The 20,764-nt window shown below is 43.4% G+C and overlaps 1 protein-coding gene across 1 annotated transcript in view; it reads left to right on the plus strand.

Moving 5' to 3' along the window:
• The window catches only part of LOC116503325 (alpha-2-macroglobulin-like), a 70,519-nt gene that overhangs the window by 33,277 nt on the left and 16,478 nt on the right, over window positions 1-20,764 (plus strand). The window contains exons 18-26 of the mRNA XM_032209659.1: window positions 750-813; window positions 2,795-3,008; window positions 6,463-6,754; window positions 9,885-10,011; window positions 11,715-11,836; window positions 12,583-12,634; window positions 14,423-14,506; window positions 16,954-17,130; window positions 18,444-18,528. Coding sequence (XP_032065550.1) covers window positions 750-813; window positions 2,795-3,008; window positions 6,463-6,754; window positions 9,885-10,011; window positions 11,715-11,836; window positions 12,583-12,634; window positions 14,423-14,506; window positions 16,954-17,130; window positions 18,444-18,528 — 1,217 coding nt within the window. The remainder of the gene's footprint in view (window positions 1-749; window positions 814-2,794; window positions 3,009-6,462; window positions 6,755-9,884; window positions 10,012-11,714; window positions 11,837-12,582; window positions 12,635-14,422; window positions 14,507-16,953; window positions 17,131-18,443; window positions 18,529-20,764) is intronic.

The raw sequence follows: 20,764 nt of genomic DNA on the forward strand, positions 1-20,764 counted from the left end.
AAACTTGGAAGGCAAAATCTCTTGTCCTGGTAACTGACCGAGATTGGATCCTGCAATATTATCCTGGGATACATATCTTCACCTTCATTCACGATATACTTTCCTTATTTTCTTAATAATTTGTCCTTCTTAACCATTTGCCCTGAGATTTAATCTGACCTTACAGGTGGTCCAGTGGTGAAATTCATTTTTTTTCACTACCAGTTCTGTGGGTGTGGCTTGGTTGGCTATTGCAAATTCCCCATTCCCACCCCACTCTGGGGCCAGCCAGAGGTGATATTTGCTAGTTCTTTGAACTACTCAAATTTCCGCTAACCAATTGTACAGAACCTGTCAGAACCTGCTGAATTTCACCCCTGAGGTGGTCCTCAATTTATGACCATAACTGAGGCTCAACATTCTATTGATAAGGGAGACATTTGTTAAGTGAGTTTTGCCCTATTTTATGACTTTACTTGCCACAGTTGTTAAGTGGATCACTGCACCAAGAGTTAAGAGTCGTAATCGCACAGTGGTTAGAATGCAGTACTGCCAATTTCCATCAGTTGCTTATCTGTTCCTTTAAGCACCACCCAAATGGGCAGCGATATGTACAGAGGATGCAGCATTATGGGAAAAAAAATATCGGTTTGGAAAATAATATATTCCTTAAGGTTGGGTACATTGAACGTACTGAGAATAAACAATGATCATTAGTTTTCATGAGCAGAAAGGGCTGTTCCTCAGTGACTCTTTGCTTCATCTGGTAGGACTTCGGCGTGAACATTTTTACCAACACCAGGCTACTCATCCCGCGTTTCTGCTCTGACATCGGTAAGAACTAGAATGGGGAGAAAGTGATAAAGGATCTTTTACAATCAAGCTACGTCCAGGATTGAGTGCTGGAACTCTTGCATGGATGGAGACCTCAATAGCTGGGATTTGATTCTATGTCCCTCTGTTCCAGAGGGGTTGAGAGGGAGTTGTTCCTTTGTTGCAGGAATTGGGTATGTTTACTCTAGTCTAATGAAAAGAAGGATTAGGGTTGACATGATAGCGGTCTTCCAATATTTGAGGGGCTGCCACAGAGAAGAGGGGAGGTGTCAATCTATTCTCCAAAGCATCTGAAGGCAAGACAAGAATCAGTGGTTGAGAACTAATCAAGGAGAGAACCAACCTAGAAAAGGGAGGTCTTTCCCGACAGAACAATTAGCCAGTGGAAATGCTTGTGTTCAGAAGTTCTCTAGCACTGGAGATTTTTAAGAAGAGATTGGCCAACCACGTGTCTGAAATGGTATAGAATCTTCTGCTTGAGCAGCAGGTAGAAGACCTCCAATTTTTTCTGTACCCTAGAATCCATATGATCTGCACCGTGTCATTGTTACAAATGATGTCACCATGTGGGCAGTGGCATTTACTTTCTCTTGATGCCCAAAAATCCTTGACCTGGTGGTGCAGTGTTTAGAATGCAGTATTGCAGGCTAATTCTGCCAACTGCCAGCAGTTCAAATCTCATCAAGCTCAAAGTTGAGTTCAACCTTCCATCCTTCCGAGGACAGTAAAATGAGGAGCCAGATTGTTGGGGGCAAGAGGATGATTCTGTAAACCACTTATAGAGGTCCGTAAAGCACTGTGAAGTAGTTTATAAAGTGCTATTGCTATTCCTAACTTGTTGAGGACCCAAATCCTGACTTGTACCTAGACACGTACCAGAGGGCAGCGGCAAAACCAAAACCGTGGATAAATATAAACCAACAGATTCTCCTTCCATTGAAGCATCAATAGGCTAAAAAAAGCCCACCACTAAGCAAAACATAATTCACAGGGTTAGCGTTAAGAAAACCCCCATCATATTATTCCTCATATTTGAGGAAAAGTTTTTTTTTTAAAGTCAAGATGGCAGCCAGATCTGTCTGTGTGAAACCTTTCTCTTTTTTTTATGTCTGTGGACATAAAGAGGTGTGACTTTGATCACCCAATTGCAGCCACCATCTTGACAGTTTCTGAGTTCCTCCCTCCCCCTCCTCGCATCAATTAGATAGAATAGAATAGAATTCTGAGAGATTGATATTAATTAGAACAGAATGGAATGGAGTAGAACAGAACAGAACACTTCATTTGACCAAGTATGATTAGATACACAAGTAATTTGTCTGCGGTATAACAGTTCTCAACGTACATGAAAGCAACAGAGTAACAATAATCATAATATGTAAAAAGGTTAAATCATGGCAACTGGACCAAAGTTTACTAAACTGAGATGTTTCATTACTCATCAAGCTTTAACTCCTTATGTCAAAAGGAAACGTTTGGGTTAGGCAGAAAGTCAAAGAGTAATTGAGTAGGACTTTGGTCCAGTTTGCCACAATGTAACTTTTTTTACATACTTCTGGCTTGGATGATTGAGTCTTCATTTACATAATAATCACAATACAATGCCAATAAGAGTGGGCAGTAGAAAAGATGAAAAGGATAATACCACAGCCATAAAACATGAATGAATATACTTAGACATCAAACAACAGTTTTAATTGAGGGGTTGGTGTTAACCATCACGAAGAGGGTGGAGTTTATGAGTAATCTAGCAGGTGATGTTTGAACTCTGGTATGGGGTCCCATGAAGCAAAGAAGGTGGAAAGGTTGAGGCTTCCAGTGGTGAAATATTGCACATTGTTTCCCCGTTGCTCAACTGTCTGGAAGCCTCCAATCATCCACCATGAATTTATGCAGACCAAGACCAAAACTGGACCTGAGAGCGGAGGGACTAGTAACCTCTGAGTACAACTCATCAAATGGCTTTCTCTCTGTGTTACAGTGATGGAGTTGCAGAGTGAAGGTTTACCAGAACCTTCAGATGTTGTTCCTCGTGGGGGTTATACTCTGAAAACTGAGTCCCAACCAGTCCCTGGAGTTGCTTCTGATGCTGGCACTCGACCGGAGGTTGCCACTCCTCAGGTTGAGGCAGCCCTTAAAAGGACAGTTCGCCAAGTCTTTCCTGAAACGTGGATATGGGACCTGGTTATTATAAAGTAAGTGGATGGCATAGATTAAGACTGTGATGGCTAACTGTTTCAGCACTGAGTGCCCAAAGTGCACATGTGTGCATCCTCAAAATCCAATGACGTGCATCCTGCACACATCCTCCGTGCAGGCACCCCATCCTCCATGAAGAGCAGAGACCCGAAGACCAGCTGGCCAGTGGGTGTCGCATGCCCATGCACAGCAGAGCTGGGGCATCAGCTCCCGTGCCTGCAAAGAAGGCTCTGCACGCCACCTCTGGCACGGGCCTAAGAGATTCCCATGGAGACCAATTTCTCCAACCTAGGGGATGGGCTTCCAAGCATGGAGGGCTATAGATTCCCCCCTCCCATCATTCCCCATGGCAAGTTTGAGCTGGCTTGGCTGAGCACCAAGGCAGTCGTAATCCAATATTTCTGGAAGGCACCAGGAGACGTCAGCTGCATCTGACTTTTCATCCACATGACAATGAGGAGGCTGCGAAGGTCGTAACTTTGAGAAATGGTCATAAGTCACATTTTTCAGTGCCATTGTAATTTTGAATGGTCACTAAATTAACTGTTGTAAGTTGAGGACAACCTGTATTATTGTGTTAGATATCTGATTCATTGCTCCAGGACTGAGCAATTTTTTATGCTGCTATCCTCCCCCACCCCAATGTATGGTTTGTGCTAAATTTATAATCCTAATTGAGCATGGAATTATGGTCATAAATCATTGCAGTTGTAAATTGAGGCACAGTGACCTGGCCCTGATTTTTTTGGCCATGGTCATTAAACAAATACTATGATTGTTAAAAAAAAAATCATTTTTTCCCCAATGGGGGTTGCTTGCTGGAGACTAGAACTAAATGCCAGAAATCAGCAAAAAAACCCACTGCAAATCTCAGTCACGTGACCCCTGAGGAAGCAGATGGCTGGTTGCCAAGTGCCCAAAATGTTATAACAAAATTGGTGGGTTTGTGCGTGTGAATGCACATGTATGCAGCCATCATAACTTTGAAAATGTGTAGCTTTGGGGTGGGGGACACATAACTTCAAGCAAGTGTTAAGCAGGGGTGGGTTTCAGATTTTCTGTCTCACTTTTGTCTTTGAGCTCTAGAGTCAGTCTGTCCATTTCTGTGCAAGTCAGTATCTTATTTATTATTTCTTGTTCCGAGGGAGTCTCTTCATTTTTCTATTTTTGCACAAAAACCAGTGTTGCTGCCGTTAAAATATGTAGCATTAAATATTGCCCACTTTTGCCATGTTTTTCTTTTGTGATCCCTAGTAGAAATAATTCTGGTCTCAACTCCATCTTTTGATTTAGCATCTCTTCCAAAAACTTTTTTATCTGGCGCCAAAAAGCCCTAGCTTTTGTGCACTCCCACCACATATGGTAGAAGGTTCCTAGTGCAGCATTTCCAACACCGTGTTGATTTTTGCTAATCTTGTGGGTGGGATGTGCCACTTATAGAACATCTTGTATAAGTTTTCCTTGTACGAGGTGGCTAAAGTTTCTTTCTAATAAGTCTTTCCAATTGTCCAAATCTATGCTGTAACCAATATCAAGATTGGACTTGTAAGCAAACCCACCATTCCAGTTCTATTCATTCCTCATATAATTCTCTTCTAGATTTTAGTTCACCTCTTTCATTTAGTATCTCCTTATAAGTAATTACTTTCCCTAAATTAATAAAATTTGGATACATGAACATCTCCAACGTCGATAACCAGTTTGGGGTTTCCATGTAGTTTTGTTGTTTAATCCTTAATCACATATCAAGGGTTCCACCACAAAACCGCGTTCGACTAAAGGGCGCTCGATGAAACCGCGTAGCTGACGTCATCACAGCGCGACAACAGCGTGGAGACAGAAGTACGCTGTAAACGCTAAACCTAAAATTAACCCCTAAACCTAAACCTAACCCCCCTAAACCTAATCCTAAACCTAACCCTAAACCTAACCCTAACCCTTAACCTAACCCTTAACCTAACCCTTAACCTAACCCTTAACCTAACCCTAAACCTAACCCTAACCCTAAACCTAACCCTAACCCTAACCCTTAACCTAACCCTAAACCTAACTCTAACCCTAACCCTAACCCTAACCCTAACCCTAACCTAACCCTAACCCTTACCTTAACTTGAATCGGCTTGCTTTCAAAGCGCTATTTAAAGCGCCCTTCTTTCTCCGCGCTCACTGTTGTTGCCCTGTTGATGATGTCAGCAACGCGATTTAATCGGGCGCGCTTTAGTCGAGCGCGGTTTTGTCGTGCCACGCATATCAAGTAGAGCTCATCTTATATGCTGCCTCTGGAAGTACTGGTGAACTTTATGCTTTCCATCCCATAGGAAGGTGTGCCACCCCATATGCATACCATGACCTCCCAATGCTAATAGTCTTCTATTTTTAAGTCCTATTCATTCTTTTATTCATGTTAATGCTGCCGCTTGATGATATTTTTCCCAATTGGGCAATCTGAATATTCCTCTTTCCTTGGAATCCTGTAAAAGTTTCCATTTAATTCTGGGCCTCTTTCCTTGCCAAATAAATTTAGACACCATTTTGTTTACATTTCTGAAATATTCTTTCTCCAATCTTATTGGTATATTTTAAAATAAAAAAAGTATTTTGGGTAAGATGTTCATTTTGGCTGTCGCTATTCTGCCCATGAAGAAGAGCTATAACTTTTTCCACCGTTCTAAATCTGCCTTAATTTTGTCAAATAGTTTATTGTAATTATCTGCTTTGAGTGTTACACATCTCGCCGTTAATTGTATTCCTAAATATCTCACTTTCTTTCCTATTTGAATGTTTATTCTCTCAACCAATTCATTTTTCTGCCCATTAGTCATATATTTCACTAACATCTTAGTTTTTTTCTTTATTTACTCTCAGATTGGCTGCTTCCCCATATTCTCCCAGTACTTCCATTAGCTTCCTACCAGACCGCAATGGTTTTTCCATATCAACAGGTTGTCTGCAAATGCTTGGAGCTTAAATACTTCCTTTTTACATTCTAGACCCTTAATTTGCTCATCTTTCTGCGTTATCCTAGTCAAGACCTCCAACGTTAATACAAATAATAGTGGTGATAGTGGGCATCCTTGCCTTGTGCCTTTTAGTATTTTTAAGCTTTGTGTTGTATCCCCATTTATTACCACTCTGGCAATAAATGGCCTTAAACATATTTATGAAGTTTTCACCAAATTCCATCTACTTTAACTGGAACAAAATAAAATCTCATTTAACATTGTCAAAGGCTTTTTGTACATCAATAAATATCAAGGCCATTTGTTTTTCACTGTGAGAAGTGTCCAAATTTTGATCACGTGACCATGAAGTGATACATGCAAAAAAGGTAATAAGCCACTTTTTTCAATGCTGTTGTTACATGGAAAGGTCAGTAAACAAATGGTTGTAAGTCGAGGATTACCTGTAGTGGACTGCTTCCCTCACTTTCTACTCTCTTGTGTCCTTCAGTGGTTCTCAAGGAAATAGCCATTCTCAAGTCCATAGTTCTAGTAGAAAGAGTGATGCATCTGAAGAATCCGAAGAGATTGCTGTTCCTGTGACCATCCCAGACACCATCACCGACTGGAAAGCTGGAGCTTTCTGTCTTTCAGCAGACACAGGCTTTGGCCTGGCCCAGCCCACATTTCTGCAGGCTTTCCAGCCATTCTTCATTGAACTCACCTTGCCGTACTCCATGGTGCGAGGAGAAGCCTTATCACTCAAGGCCACCGTCTTCTCCTACCTGACTTACTGCATCCGGGTAAGGACTGTTTAATGACTGTTGTGGGATCCTTTTGTACTCTTGAAATTGCTTGGTCCTCTTTGTCTGTCCAAGTCTATTTGCTCCAATTCAGAATAACAGAATAACTGAGTTGAAAGACACCTCAGAGATTTTCTAAGCCCTGTTCTGTCCTTACTACATATTAGTCTTTGTGCAGCTAGATATGCAGCTAAACCTATCCTCCAATAAAACAGACTGTGTGCGTAGATCTGAATGCTTTATTGAAAGAACAGGATATGATGAAAATGGAGAAAATAGGAATAGGTTAGGTTAGGTTAGGTTAAGTTTATTTATAGGCCGCCCTTTTCCCTGAGGGGACTCAGGGCGGCTTACAATTTATATAGGAAGGGGAAACATACAATGACATATAGGACAATACATAATTAAAAGAGTAAAGCAACATTCATTCAACATTCAGGCGGGGATGGATTATACTCTTTAACCCCAGGCCTGACGGGATAGCCAGGTCTTGAGGGCTATGCGGAAGGTCTGGAGGGTGGTGAGGGTACGAATCTCCACGGGGAGATCGTTCCAAAGGGTCGGAGCTACTACTGAAAAGGCTCTCCTCCGCGTAGTTGCCAGTCGACACTGACTGGCAGATGGAACTCGGAGGAGGCCCAATCTATGCGATCTAATGGGTCGTGAGGAGGTAATTGGCAGGAGGCGGTCTCTCAAGTACCTAGATGCACTACCATGGAGGGCTTTGTAGGTGGTAAGTAGCACCTTGAAGCGCACCCGGAGATCAACAGGTAGCCAGCGCAGCTCGCGGAGGATAGGTGTTATGTGGGCGAACTGAGGTGCACCCACAATCACTTGCGCGGCCGCATTCTGGACTAGCTGAAGTCGCCGGATGCTCTTCAAGGGCAGCCCCATGTAGAGCACATTGCATCATTGTATGAATACATACAATGAGAACCAAATACAAGTTAGGTAGTATTGAGTTACTGCTAGTATTGAGTTACTGCATAACTATAAGTACAAGTAATTTAAATCTCACCAATAGTGCTCTATGTGTGGGATGTGAGTTTGTCCTTGGATGAATATGTGTCACAGATTAAGATGGATTTTTCTTTGTGCTTCTGCCTTCTCCAAATGCTAAAGGAAATGGAGTCTGGCTTTCCAGTGTGCACTTGTTTGAGAGTGTAGGCTGATGGCTAAAGAGATTGGATCAGCTTCAAACAATATAATTGGTAATTGTCTCACTGGCCACTAGATGGGGCAAGAGAGCAACAACAGTATATAAAAGTTATATGCTGGGGCATGACATCTCCCTCTTCTAGCAGGAATCTATATCATTCTGGACCAGGGATGTCAAGCTTGTGTCATCATGGCATCATTACATAATATATCGGGACTTTTTCCCTCTTCGCTAAACCGGGTGGGAGTAGGGCCCGCATGTGACATAACCAGCCCATTGCCTGTAAGTTTGAAACCCCTTTTTTGGGGTGTGATTGCTCTCATTTTCAGGCATTGCTTCTCTCCTTGATTAGTTTCCATCCATTGCTTTTTGTTCTGCCTTCAGGTGCTTAATTCTTAACTGTCCATTGTTTGCATTCAAGGGCTCCAAATCACTTGAAATTTTCCTGCCCCAATTTGCAAACCAAAAAACCTTACTACACACTGGATTCTGTAAATTTCAAACATTCATATTTCTTTAAGACACTGTGTATTTCTCTTGCTTCCATTTTTGCCAGAGAACTGGCTTTCAATACTTGGTGATTTTAAGATGTTTGGACTTCAACTTCCAGAATTCCCCAGCCAGCAAATTGAAGTCCACTCAATTTAAAGTTGCTGAGTTTGAAAACACTACTCTAGCAGATGCTTCTCTACTGAATAATACAGCCATGAAAGTAATGAGTGTACAGGGGGAAATGAACTAGAACTTACAGTGTAGGTTGCATCCAGAAGATTGTGGTTGGCTTTACCATTAGCCAGAATGGGGTTGATCCAGTGGTGGGTTACCATATTTTTTACTACTGGTTTGCTTGTGCACACGCTTGCGCAATGTGTCTGGACGGATGGGAGGAGTTTCCTGCCGTTGCTACTACTACCGGTTCATTCGATCCGGGCTGAACCAACCTCTGGATTGATTCCCCTTTTTCAGTTATTTAATTGCTCATTTTTACCAAGGATAGCAAAGAGAAGTTGGTTGGATTCAGACTTCAAGCACTAGAATAACTGTGCTCTGTATGTACTGTGATGTCAAGACTCGGGACATAATACTATATAATGCATAATTCTTTATCTTTTGCAACAAAATACTTGGACCAGCCTGGCTGTTTCCTTCCTCATACGTTCATGCCTACAATATGGAAGTATGATGAAGTTTTAATTCAACCAGTTCCAAGGGATAATTTATTCCAAAAGACTATAAGACATGATGATGCACATGGAGGGAGAGTTGGGGAGTTGAGTTATCATGAAGTAGCAGTTTCCCAGGAAGAGGGGCATATTCTAGAAAGGGTGGGGGGAATGGGCGCCACAGCTTAGAGTGGGATAGGAGAGAGAGATTTTGGATAGCCACTCCTTAGAATCTCCCAGGTTATATCCCTGTTAGACAGGGAATGGTAAGGGTTTAGTCTGGCAAGATTCTGTCTATAGTGTATAAGCAGAGAAAGACTTGAAGTCTGGCTGAATTGTTCTTGAGCTTAGCCTGACAAAGATAGATGTAAAGATGGAACCTTTCAAAGCATATTGCTTAGTTTCTAGGAGAATAAAAGAGTTTTGAACAGGCTGTACATTATCCTTTTCATTCATTCATTCATATATGTATATGTGTGGGTGTATGCGTGTGTATATGTATAGAGAAGATGGTGGCATAAAAGTCCAACAAGCAAACAAATATTCAGACACTATCACAGGTGTTAAAAACTTAACAAATAAATAAAAGCAAAATTGGGGGGAGAGGAACATTCACCTAATGATAGTATGACTATTGTGAAGGCTCTTCGTGGGATCCCCAATGTTGTTGAAGACACCATGTTTTCAGGGCCTTTTTGAAAGGCTCACAGGGGCCTCATGGGAAATGATGATTATGAGCTTTTTCTCTGCACTGCAGGGGGGATGTATAGCTTCTCCATTGAACTATTTTTTCTTTTCAAATGGACAGGTCAGAATATCTCTGACTCCTTCTGATGACTTTGAGGCATTTCCTATGGAGAAGATGGAGGATTCCTATTGTATCTGTGCAAACGGAAGACAAACGGTGTCATGGTTGATGACCCCTAAAATTCTAGGTAAGCGGCAACTCTAATAGTGGAGCCATTACTTAGAAGATGATCTTTTCCCTCCATGTGTAAAGTAAATCAAGGAGCAGAGTTTTAATTATATCATTTCCTCCTAAGGATTGTAATGCATGTGAGAAAGAAGTGGGAGACTGGGCAAAGAGACACTGCCTAGGGTATGGTCAGCTAGGAGACTGCATCACCCACAGGTGTACAGAAGGCAGGGCAAGAGACTCAGAAGGGATCCTCTCTAGTTTCTTGGGCTGTAAAGTGGGAGATCTATACTAGATTCTACGTACAAGATTCTACTAATGTAGATTTACAGTGAAATAGAATTAGTGCATCAGGTTGTGTTTCCTGCCTGATCTACCTAGTAAGGCTGACATGAGTCTTACAAGTCTGAAAGTTCAATTCTCCTGCTGCCTCCTTTAGAGCTCGAGAAACTATAGAGCCATGATAGTGAACCAGTGGCGGGTTCAGGCGGTTCAGGCGGTACGGGCATACCGGTGCCTGCTGGGAGCACCAGGTACCAGTCCAGTACGGTGCTCTGGAGAGCCCACTCTCCCGCCTGCTCTCCTTACTAGTATTTGAGCTGTTCAGGGCTTCCGAGCACGCACACGGAGCATACGGCACCTGTGCGATCTCTGTCGAGCAGCTGGAGAATCACGGGCAGTAAGTATGCAGGTGCACGTTGCGCGTGTACGCATGCATGCTGAGCGCCTTCATGTGGTGGTCGCCGAGCCCCGTTGCACAGTACTGGTTGCAACAGGATCTGGAATCCACCACTGTAGTGAGCCAATGATGTGCATGCTGGAATTGGCATGCAACTGTTGCCCATTGGTCTTCAGGGTTCTGGTGCACGCGCCAGGCAGCTGGTCTTTGCCCCCTGAGAGAAACCGAAAGAGCAGTTTCCTGGCATGCATGCACGTGGTGGCCAGATGGTCTTCGTATGCACATGCACATGAGAAACCGGAAGACCAGGTGGCTGGCATGCACCCATGCGCTGGAAAACTGAGCTTCCAGCTTCCCACACATGCACATGTGCATGCGCGTATTTTGACACTTGGTGCCTTTTCGGCATGCACACACTCCCGTTTCATCACTTGATGCCAAAAAGGTTAACCACCAATGCTATATAGAGAGTCTCTCCTGATCGTCTTGCATCTCCCTGCTATCCAGCTGCAGGGTCTATTGTCCCTTATCTGACTTCCGTTTGGCAGGTTCTCTTTGCCCAATTTTTTCTTGGCCCTTTCTACATATCCTTATTACATCATCGCCATCATAGCAATAGAACTTAGACTTATATACCACTTCCCAGTGCTTTACAGCCTTCTCTAAGTGGTTTACAGAGTCAGCACATTGCCCCCAACAATTTTAGGTTCTCATTTTACCCACCTCAGAAGGATGGAAGGCTGAATCGACTTTGACCTTATCTTTTAATGATTTCAATAATCCCTTGTGAGGTGGAGTCTGGGCAACTGAATGGAGCTGAGCATTTGCTGGACGAATGCCCTTCCTGTCACCAATGCGGAGTTCTTTTCAGCAGATATATTCTCATTATGCCCAGAGAGAGAAATATCTGCCTCTCCCTAGGCTCGAACTCATAGCCTCCTGATTGTGAGGTGAGAGCTGCACCTCTAGGCCACCACACCACTCACATACCATTACTACATAAAAGTAGCATATTGTAATGAGGTGAACCATTTCTGTTCCAGGGGAGATACACCTCAAAGCAAGCGCAGAGGCCGTGACCTCAAATCAGCTCTGTGGAAATGAAGTAGTGGAGGTGCCCAACGTTGGAACCAAAGACACCGTGATCAAGTCATTATTAGTTGAGGTATGTGGGATGCTTTAAACCCAGGTTGGGTAATGAGGGGACACAGACGTCTGGGTAAAACGGTGGTGGATATCTGTGCTAAATGTCAGAGATGATTCTGAGGAAACTATTAACAGCCAACAATTTATCCCAGTTAGTAGAAGTTCCCAGGCCAAGAAAAGAAGCTGTGAGATCACTTACCTGAGTTCTGGAGTGCTGCTCCTTGGGAGAAGATCTGAAGGGATCTTGTTAGTGATCTATTTATCTCCCCCCCACTCTTTTTCGCTTTCTTCTCCTTTGGATTACGAATCTTACAATAGAAAACATGGCTGCTATAAGAAAGGCAACCAAAGCGGCAGAAATGACTACAACAAAAAGGGGATCTTTTTAGAAAGCCAGCAAACGACAGAAAAAGGGAGGAGTCAAGACTTTACATAAAAAGGGTTTTTATGACACTGACATCCCTGAGAATCTGCTGAAGACGTTACTTAGCCTGGCAATGAAAAGTTCGGAAACCAACCCACAAGCTCGGAGAAAGAACCTTCACCCTCAGAAATCACCTTGTTCAGAAACAAAACAAAGCAATTCTGTTTGAGCTTCCAGTGATATGAATTCTAAATGCTCCCCTTGATGGTTCACCTCTCTCGTTAATTGTTTCTGGTGCTCATCTACTTAACCCAGATGTTATGTCCACAGTGATTTTTCTAAATGACTCTAACACTCCTGTTCACCTTTCCCTTTCTCCTTCCCTTCCTGTTCCGGTGAAGCCTGAGGGAATCGAGAAAGAAGTGGTGTTCAACTCTCTTCTCTGTGCACCAGGTAGGTTGTGTCAAGGTTCCAAGTAATATATTGTCAACCTAAAGAATACAAGGCATCCATCTCAGTGACGGGTTCCTAACCAGTTTACTACTGGTTCGCTGACAGGGTGTTTTGCGCTACTGTGCATTGCTGCACATGCGAAGTTGACTGGAAACTGTTCTGCGCATGCGCAGAAACATGCTGGCGATGGGGGACATGTTTGGGGGTGTGGCAGGCCTGGGTCTCTGCAGTTCCAGTGCAAACCGGTAGGAACCACTATGGCTCTATCTTTCTCTTAGAAGTCTCTTTAAGGTAAAGGTTCCCCTTGCACATATGTGCTAGTCGTTCCTGACACTAGGGGGCGGTGCTCATCTCCGTTTCAAAGCCAAAGAGCCAGCGCTGTCCAAAGAAGTCTTTGTGGTCATGTGGCTGGCATGACTAAATGGCGAAGGAACACAGAACACTGTTACCTTCACACCAAAGGTGGTTCCTATTTTTTCTACTTGGATCTTTACATGCTTTCGAACTGCTAGGTTAGCAGATGCTGGGACAAGTAATGGGAGCTCACTCCGTTACACAGCACTAGGGATTCGAACCGCCGAACTGCCGACCTTTGTAATTGACAAGCTGAGTGTCTTAGTCTCTTTATTAGGAGCCTATTAAATTGGATTGTTGTAATTCCGGCTCTGACCAAATCCCGGAATTACACACAGCAGAAAGGAAAAGTTTGAAACTTCGCCCCATAGTCACATCCTTCCAATCTGCTCACAGTCTATCTGTCCGGTGATTCCAAACTCCACCTTCAGCCATCTGCAGGCACATTCTTAGTTCCCACAGGAAAGAATGTCACCTAGCCGTAACAACCATCCTTATCTCCACAACCCCCCCTTCCTACTACTGAAATGTGGTGAGCCTGAAGCACTGTTAAATCCCTTTGCAGAATATCTATAGAAAAGTATAGGAAATGGCATGCCGGCCACATGACCACAGAGACATCTTCAGACAGCACTGGCTCTTCGGCTTTGAAACGGAGATGAGCACCGCCCCCTAGAGTTGGAATTGACTAGCACATATGTGCGAGGAGAAACTTTACCTTTATCTTACACACATGTCAGCTTCAGGATCAACAGGTTGCCCCTGTAGACACAGATTTTAACTTACTGTAAATGCTCTTTTTAAAAGAACCTCCTTCACTTAAAACAACACAGGATATAAAGGTTCCATTGTACAACAGTTCCATATCGGTGTATCTTTACAGTTAATATTTCCCCTCCTATACATTCCAATTGTATGTTCATGGTCCCCTTCTTTCTTACTCCTTTTCAAGTACTATTCCTTGGTTATTTATACTTAGCCGTTTATATCGGTCTATCATTTTGCCTATATTATATATATTTTATATATACTTATTTTGTTAATATATTTTATTTTTCCTATCTCATTTCTTATCGCTATATCCTAATTCTTCTACTATGTCTTAGTTTTGCATTTCCCTATTTCTTGTTTCTATCATCTAACCATTTGTACCATTTTCCCCAAACTAAATAGTATTCTGATTCCTCCTTTCCTTGTATTTCCTTCGTCAATTTGTCCCTAACCCTATCAACCCATTCAATTTGTGCATTCTAAGATCTTCCTTAGGAAGGAGTGGAGGAAGGATATAAATATTGGAAGTGGTCTCTTGAACAATTTGATTCCTGCCAAAATCCCTATTGCAGCTTAACTTTCTAAACAGAATGTATACCAAGAGTCCAATTAGAATAGCATTGCCAGGGACACCATGATCTAACTTCCGCTTCTCTTTTATAGGAGAACCCGAGTCCAAATCTTTTCCTCTGACGTTACCGGAGAATGTTGTAGAAGGCTCAGCCAAAGCCTCCTTTTGTGTGCTGGGTAAGTGAGATTCCGTGCTACACATTTTGGAAACTATTTCTGTCCTTACCACATAAGGTCCCTGGGTCAGTCTGGAAGCTGCTCCAATTCCATAGACAAATAGTCCTTAACTTACTACAGTTTGTTTAGTGACGTTCGAAGTTACAATGGCATTGAAAAAGTGAGGGATGATCCCTTTTCACACCTAGTGTATTACCGTTATGGCATCCCTGAAGTCACATGATCAAATTTCAAATGCTTGGCAACTGACTCATATTTATGACGGTTGCAGTGTCCCGGGGTCATGTGGTCACCTTTTCCGACCTTCTGACAAGCAAAGTCAATGGGGAAGCCAGATTCACTTAACAACTCGGTTACTAACTTAACAACTTCAGTGATTCACTTAACAACTGTGGCAAGAAACTATCTTCCCTCCCAAAGATTGGCCAACTATTCCATCTCTCAGGCTGGGGGGTGAAATTATACGCCCTTCAGAGAGGGTCCGCAATTTGGGAGTCCTCCTGGATCTTCAGCTGACTTTAGAACACCATTTGTCGGCTGTGACCAGGGGGACCTTTGCCCAGGTTCGCCTGGTGCACCAATTGCGACCCTACCTGGATCGGGAGGCCCTTCAGACAGTCACTCACGCCCTTGTGACCTCAAGACTGGATTACTGTAACACGCTCTACATGGGGCTGCCCTTAAAGAGTGTTCGAAGACTTCAGTTAGTCCAGAATGCAGCCGCACGAGCGATTGTGGGTGCACCCAGGTACACCCACGTCACACCTATCCTCTGCGAGATGCACTGGCTACCCATTAGTCTCCGGACCCGCTTCAAGGTGCTGGTCGTTACCTATAAAGCCCTACATGGCATCGGACCTGGGTACCTGAGAGACCGCCTCCTGCCGATTACCTCCCTCAGACCGATTAGATCTCACAGGTTATGTCTCCTCCGGATTCCATCTGCCAGCCAATGTCGGCTGGCGACCCCCCCGGGGGAGAGCCTTCTCTGTTGCAGCTCCAGCCCTCTGGAATGACCTCCCCATGGAGATCCGGACCCTTACTACTCTCCCGGCCTTCCGCAAAGCCACCAAGTCCTGGCTGCTCCAGCAGGCTGGGGGGCTTGTGAAACATCCAGCCCCACGGAAATTGTGAATGTTGCGTTTTTAAAGTGTTGTCTTTGTCTATTTATCCCCCTTCCTTGTCTATTGTGAGCCGCCCAGAGTCCTTCGGGAGTGGGCGGCATACAAGACAAATAAACTATAAACTATAAACTATCTCATTTAGCAATGGAAATTCTGGGGTCGATTGTGGTCATAAGCTGAGGATTACCCGTATGGTTCATGGTTGACGGTTTTCCATTAAGCCTGAGCTGGGTGATTTCTAAGCCAACCCCTGGCTCTGATTCACTTAACAATGGTGGCAAGAAAGGTAATAAAATGGGGGGAAATTCACTTATCAGCAACAGAAATCTTGGGCTCAACTATGGTCGTAAGACGAGGACTGCTTGTATTCCAGCATGTTGGATAATCACTGTTGGATAATCACTGTGGTTGAAAGATTTAGGGCATTGGGATAAATGTAAGGACCTGCCTCGGTTACCTCTTCGGGAAAACATGACTTTTGAAACAATTGGCATTTCAAAAGGAACTTTTACGGAGAGAAAGTGATTGTAGAGAGGTCAGGCGGAATCTGAAGTTCCCATGCAAAGCGTTAAGCTATTCTTCCCATTCAAGTTTTACCCCAATGGCCCCCGTTCCAAAATAGCTAATACAGTACCGCAAAGATGTTTTGAGAACTCCAAGGCATTAGGTTGATAATGATTCATCCTCAGGACCAGTGGTGGGTTCCGGATCCCATTGCAACCGGTACAGTTGCAATGGGGCCCAGCGTGCACCACATGAATGTGCGCCGATCCTGAAGCTGACATATGCGTACTTACTTCTTGTGATGCCTCCGCAAGCCTCTGCAACGCTCCAGCTGCTTGGCAGAGTGCTGTGCAGGTGCTGTGCACTCCGTGCGCAGAAGCTCCAAAGAACTCAAATACAGGTAAGGAGCTCGAGCGGCAGATGGGCCCTCCGGAGCATCGTACTGGAATGGTACCCGGTGCTCCGGGCAGGCACCAGTATGCCTGTACTGGGGCATACCGCCTACAACCCACCACTGCTCAGGACGCCACGACCTTGGTAACAGACTAGAACTGGCTAGGAGGAGTCCATCATGTTGACTTGGTCCCCCTCCCTAAATCCCACATGGTTACAGCAAAAGTGAAAGCATGTAAAGTATCTTGCCCCAGATGGCAACCCCCTCCCCCTTGGAAGGGCAGCGTTCTGGCAGGGACCTGATACTAAGGTTGCAAGAAAGTTGGGTAGATTTCTCTTGATATTCAAACAGTGACATGTTTTGAGGGGGGAATCAAAGTTGGCAAGATCTTCTCTATCATATGTCCCCTTCTTTCCCTTTCTCAGGAGACATTTTAGGAGGAGCGATAAAGAATCTCAATCAGCTTCTCAAGATGCCCCATGGGTGTGGGGAGCAGAACATGGCCCTCTTTGTCCCCAATATCTACATCCTGAAATATCTCAATAACACTGGACAACTGACGGAGGAGATCAAAGCCAAGGCCATCGGATATATACAGACTGGTGAGAAGCATCCCACGGGAATTCTCCTCTCATTCTTTCCCTACTGCAGTTGGGAACTTTCAAAGGCTCAATTGATAGATAAGTCACTGATATTGACAGTCTCAATCATTAGTAATATAGAGAACCAGTTTGGTGTACGCTGACCTGGAAACCAGGAGATTGTGAGTTCTAGTACTTCCTGAGCACAAAAAAATGACTGAGTGATTTTGGGTTAGTTGCTCTCTCTTGGTTCAACTCACCTCAAAAGGTTGGTTGGGTAAAATACAAAAGGGTTGTGGGGAAGATAAAACAAGGAAGGAATATCATGCATATTCTCCCTTTTGAATTTCTTATAAAAAGTAGTAGATGAGGGATTACAATCTAATAAATAAATAAAATATTGCTCAATGGCTTGCTGTTCTGGACAATCCAGTTATCCTGCAATAGCAGAGACTAGAATAGAATAACAGAGTTGGAAGGGACCTTGGAGGTCTTCTAGTCCAACCTCCTGCTTAGGCAGGAAACCCTACATCATTTCAGACAAATGGTTATCCAATCCCTTTTTATCAACTTCCAGTGTTGGATAATTCACAACTTCTGGAAGCAACTTATTCCACTGATTAAATGTTCTAAGTGTTCGGAAATTTCTCCTTAGTTCTAAGTTGCTTCTCTCCTTGTTTAGTTTCCACCCATTGCTTCTTGTCCTACCCTCAGGTGCTTTGGAGAATAGCTTGACTCCCTCTTCTTTGTGGCAACCCCTGAGATATCAAAATACTGCTATCATGTCACCCCACTCCTTTTTCTCATTAAACTAGACATACCCACTTTCAGCAATCGTTCTTTATATGTTTTAGCCTCCAGTCCCCTAATCATCTTTGTTGCTCTTCTCTGCACTCTTTTTAGAGTCTCCACATCTTTTTTACATCGTGGTAAACAAAAATGGATGCAGTATTGCCAGTGTGGCCTTACCAAGGCATTATAAAGTGGTATTAACACTTCACATGATCTTGATTCTACCCCTGTTTATGCAGCCTAGAACTGTGTTGGCTTTTTTGGCAGCTCTTGCACACTGCTGGCTCCTATTTAAATGATTGTCCACTAGAGCTCCGAGATCCCTTTCACAGTTATTACAATTGTGTAATTTGTTTTTCTTGCCTAAACGTAGAACCTTACTTTTATCACCATTGAATTTCATTTTGTTAGATAGCGTCCAATGTTCAAGTCTGTCACAATCCTTCTGTATCTTGAATCACAAATTTGAAGGAAATATTTCAGTTGGGTTTGGAAATGCACGGGCTGCCCAGCTCACCTCTAAATTTCCTCCTCTGCTTCAGGCTATCAAAGGCAAACGAACTTCAAGCATCGCGATGGTTCTTACAGCGCTTTTGCAAAAAATATCGTAGAGGCAGGGAACACTTGGTAAGATTTCTTTGTTTTTAAGGTCACGGTTCTCAAACGTTCGACAATGATGGACTAACCAAATCAACATTCAAACAATTCAGGAGCCCTAAAGGAGAACATTTGTAGCTCAGGGATGAAATGAGGAGTCCTTGGTTGTTTTCTTGCAGACGTTTCATTACTCTAACTAGGTAACATCATCAGTGCTAGTAGGAGTGTGTCCGTTTGGTGTCCGTTTATATTCTGGTGTCTTGCCTGTCTGTGTGTGTGTGTGTGGGGGGGCTGTCTTAGAGATTCTTTGGTTGGGGATGTTTACTTGGCCAAGTCCAAAACTGCCAGGGAATTTCTAGATGCCTGGAACTCTGACAAATGACCCATCAATAGACACATAGACATTAACAACATCTATAGATTGTGCCAAAGAGACAAACGACCAGTCCAAAAGCCTGGTGGCACCTCTCCACCAGTAATCAGCACTCAGATCAGCATAGATTATCTCCAAAGTCAATCTCAGACCAGCAATCAAGTAAACAACACCCCAATTAAGAAACTATCAAAGTGCCTTCAGTAAACAGCCCAACCAAAGAATCTCTTAAGACCACCCCCACCCACAAGACACCAGAATATAAACTAGGGATCAGCATCCTGCGACTCTGGAGCCGCATGTGGCTCTTTCATCCCTCTGCTGTGGCTCCCTGTTGCTCAAAATATGTGTCACAACCAGCAATGTGCGACACCCACCGGCACACAATTTATTGAACTTTTCAACCCCCGGTAGGCCAACCATGGATAAATCCAAGAAAAGAAAAGTTTCAGAAGAAAACAGAATGTTTAATTCAACTACATATGATAGTTTTGTGGCCGCTCAGGAAATAGTCAGGCACAGGAAGGATTTTGTGGCTCCCGGTGTTTTCTTTTCTGTGGGAAACTGGTCCAAATGGCTCTTTGAGTGTTTAAGGTTGCCGACCCCTGATATAAACTGAGAGCAAATCTCACTCCTTACCAGTACTGATGATGTTATCTAGTTGGGCAATGAAACATCTGCAAGGAAACAAGCCACCTCAGAGAGCACCAAGGACCCCTCATTCAAGTGCAAAATATCACTTCCACACTACCAGCTTCTCACATTGTAACTTTACATTTTCCATCAAATGGGAAATAATTAAAAGTCCCTTCCAAATTAAATGAAGGCCTCCAAATCTAATTCTATAATTCCATGATTCTGTGATTCCATAAAATATGAGTTATGATCTTATCATTCTCAGTTTTGTAATTTTAATCAAAAATTAGACATTAGTTTCTGTACCATGGATCATATCATGACAATAGCTTTAAGATGCTGAGCTTGTCGATCAGAAAGGTTGGCAGTTCAGTGGTTTGAATCCCTAGTGCTCTGTAACAGAGTGAGCTCCCATTACTTGTCCCAGCTTCTGCCAACTGAGCAGTTCGAAAGCATGTAAAAATGCAAATGGAAAAATAGGAACCACCTTTGGTGGGAAGGTAACAGCGTTCTGTGTACCTTCGACGTTTAGTCATGCTGGCCACATGACCACAGAGAGGTTTTCAGACAGCGCTGGCTCTTTGGCTTTGAAACGGAGATGAGCACCGCCCCCTAGAGTCGTGAAGGACCAGCACATATGTATGAGGGGAACCTTTACCTTTCCTGGTGAAGAATGTTATACAGTAGATATTTCCACAGGTAGTCCTCGAGTTACAATTACAATTGAGCCTAAAACTTCTGTTCCAGTTGTTAAGTGAGTTTTGCCCCCATTTACAACCTTTCTTGCCACAGTTGTTCAATTAGGAACATAGTTGTTCAGTGAATCTGGCTTCCCCAGTGACTTTGCTTGTCAGAAGGTCGCAAAAGGTGATCACATGACTCCTGGGACACCGCAACCATCATAGATATGAGCAGTTGCTGCAATGGTCCAAAGTCACTGTTTTCAATGCTGTTGTAATTTGGAATGCTCACTAATCGAATGGTTGTAAATTAAGGACTATCCATAATGGGCTATGAGAACAACCTTGAGGGACAGGAGGAAAAGTTGCAATCAAGACAACAGTCAGATAAGGAAATCTGAGTCCAAAGCAGAAGTGTAATTTTAGGAAATGTCTCAGACTGGCCCTTCCTTACTTCTCTTGTAGATTACGGCAGGGAAGGGACAAAAACATTCAGAATTGCAAGATTCTGTTACTGTAACACAAAAACACAAAAATTATGAATACTCAAAGTGATTTTAATATTCATAATTTGGCT

Source organism: Thamnophis elegans, chromosome 2, assembly GCF_009769535.1.
Source record: "Thamnophis elegans isolate rThaEle1 chromosome 2, rThaEle1.pri, whole genome shotgun sequence".
NCBI lineage: Eukaryota > Metazoa > Chordata > Lepidosauria > Squamata > Colubridae > Thamnophis > Thamnophis elegans.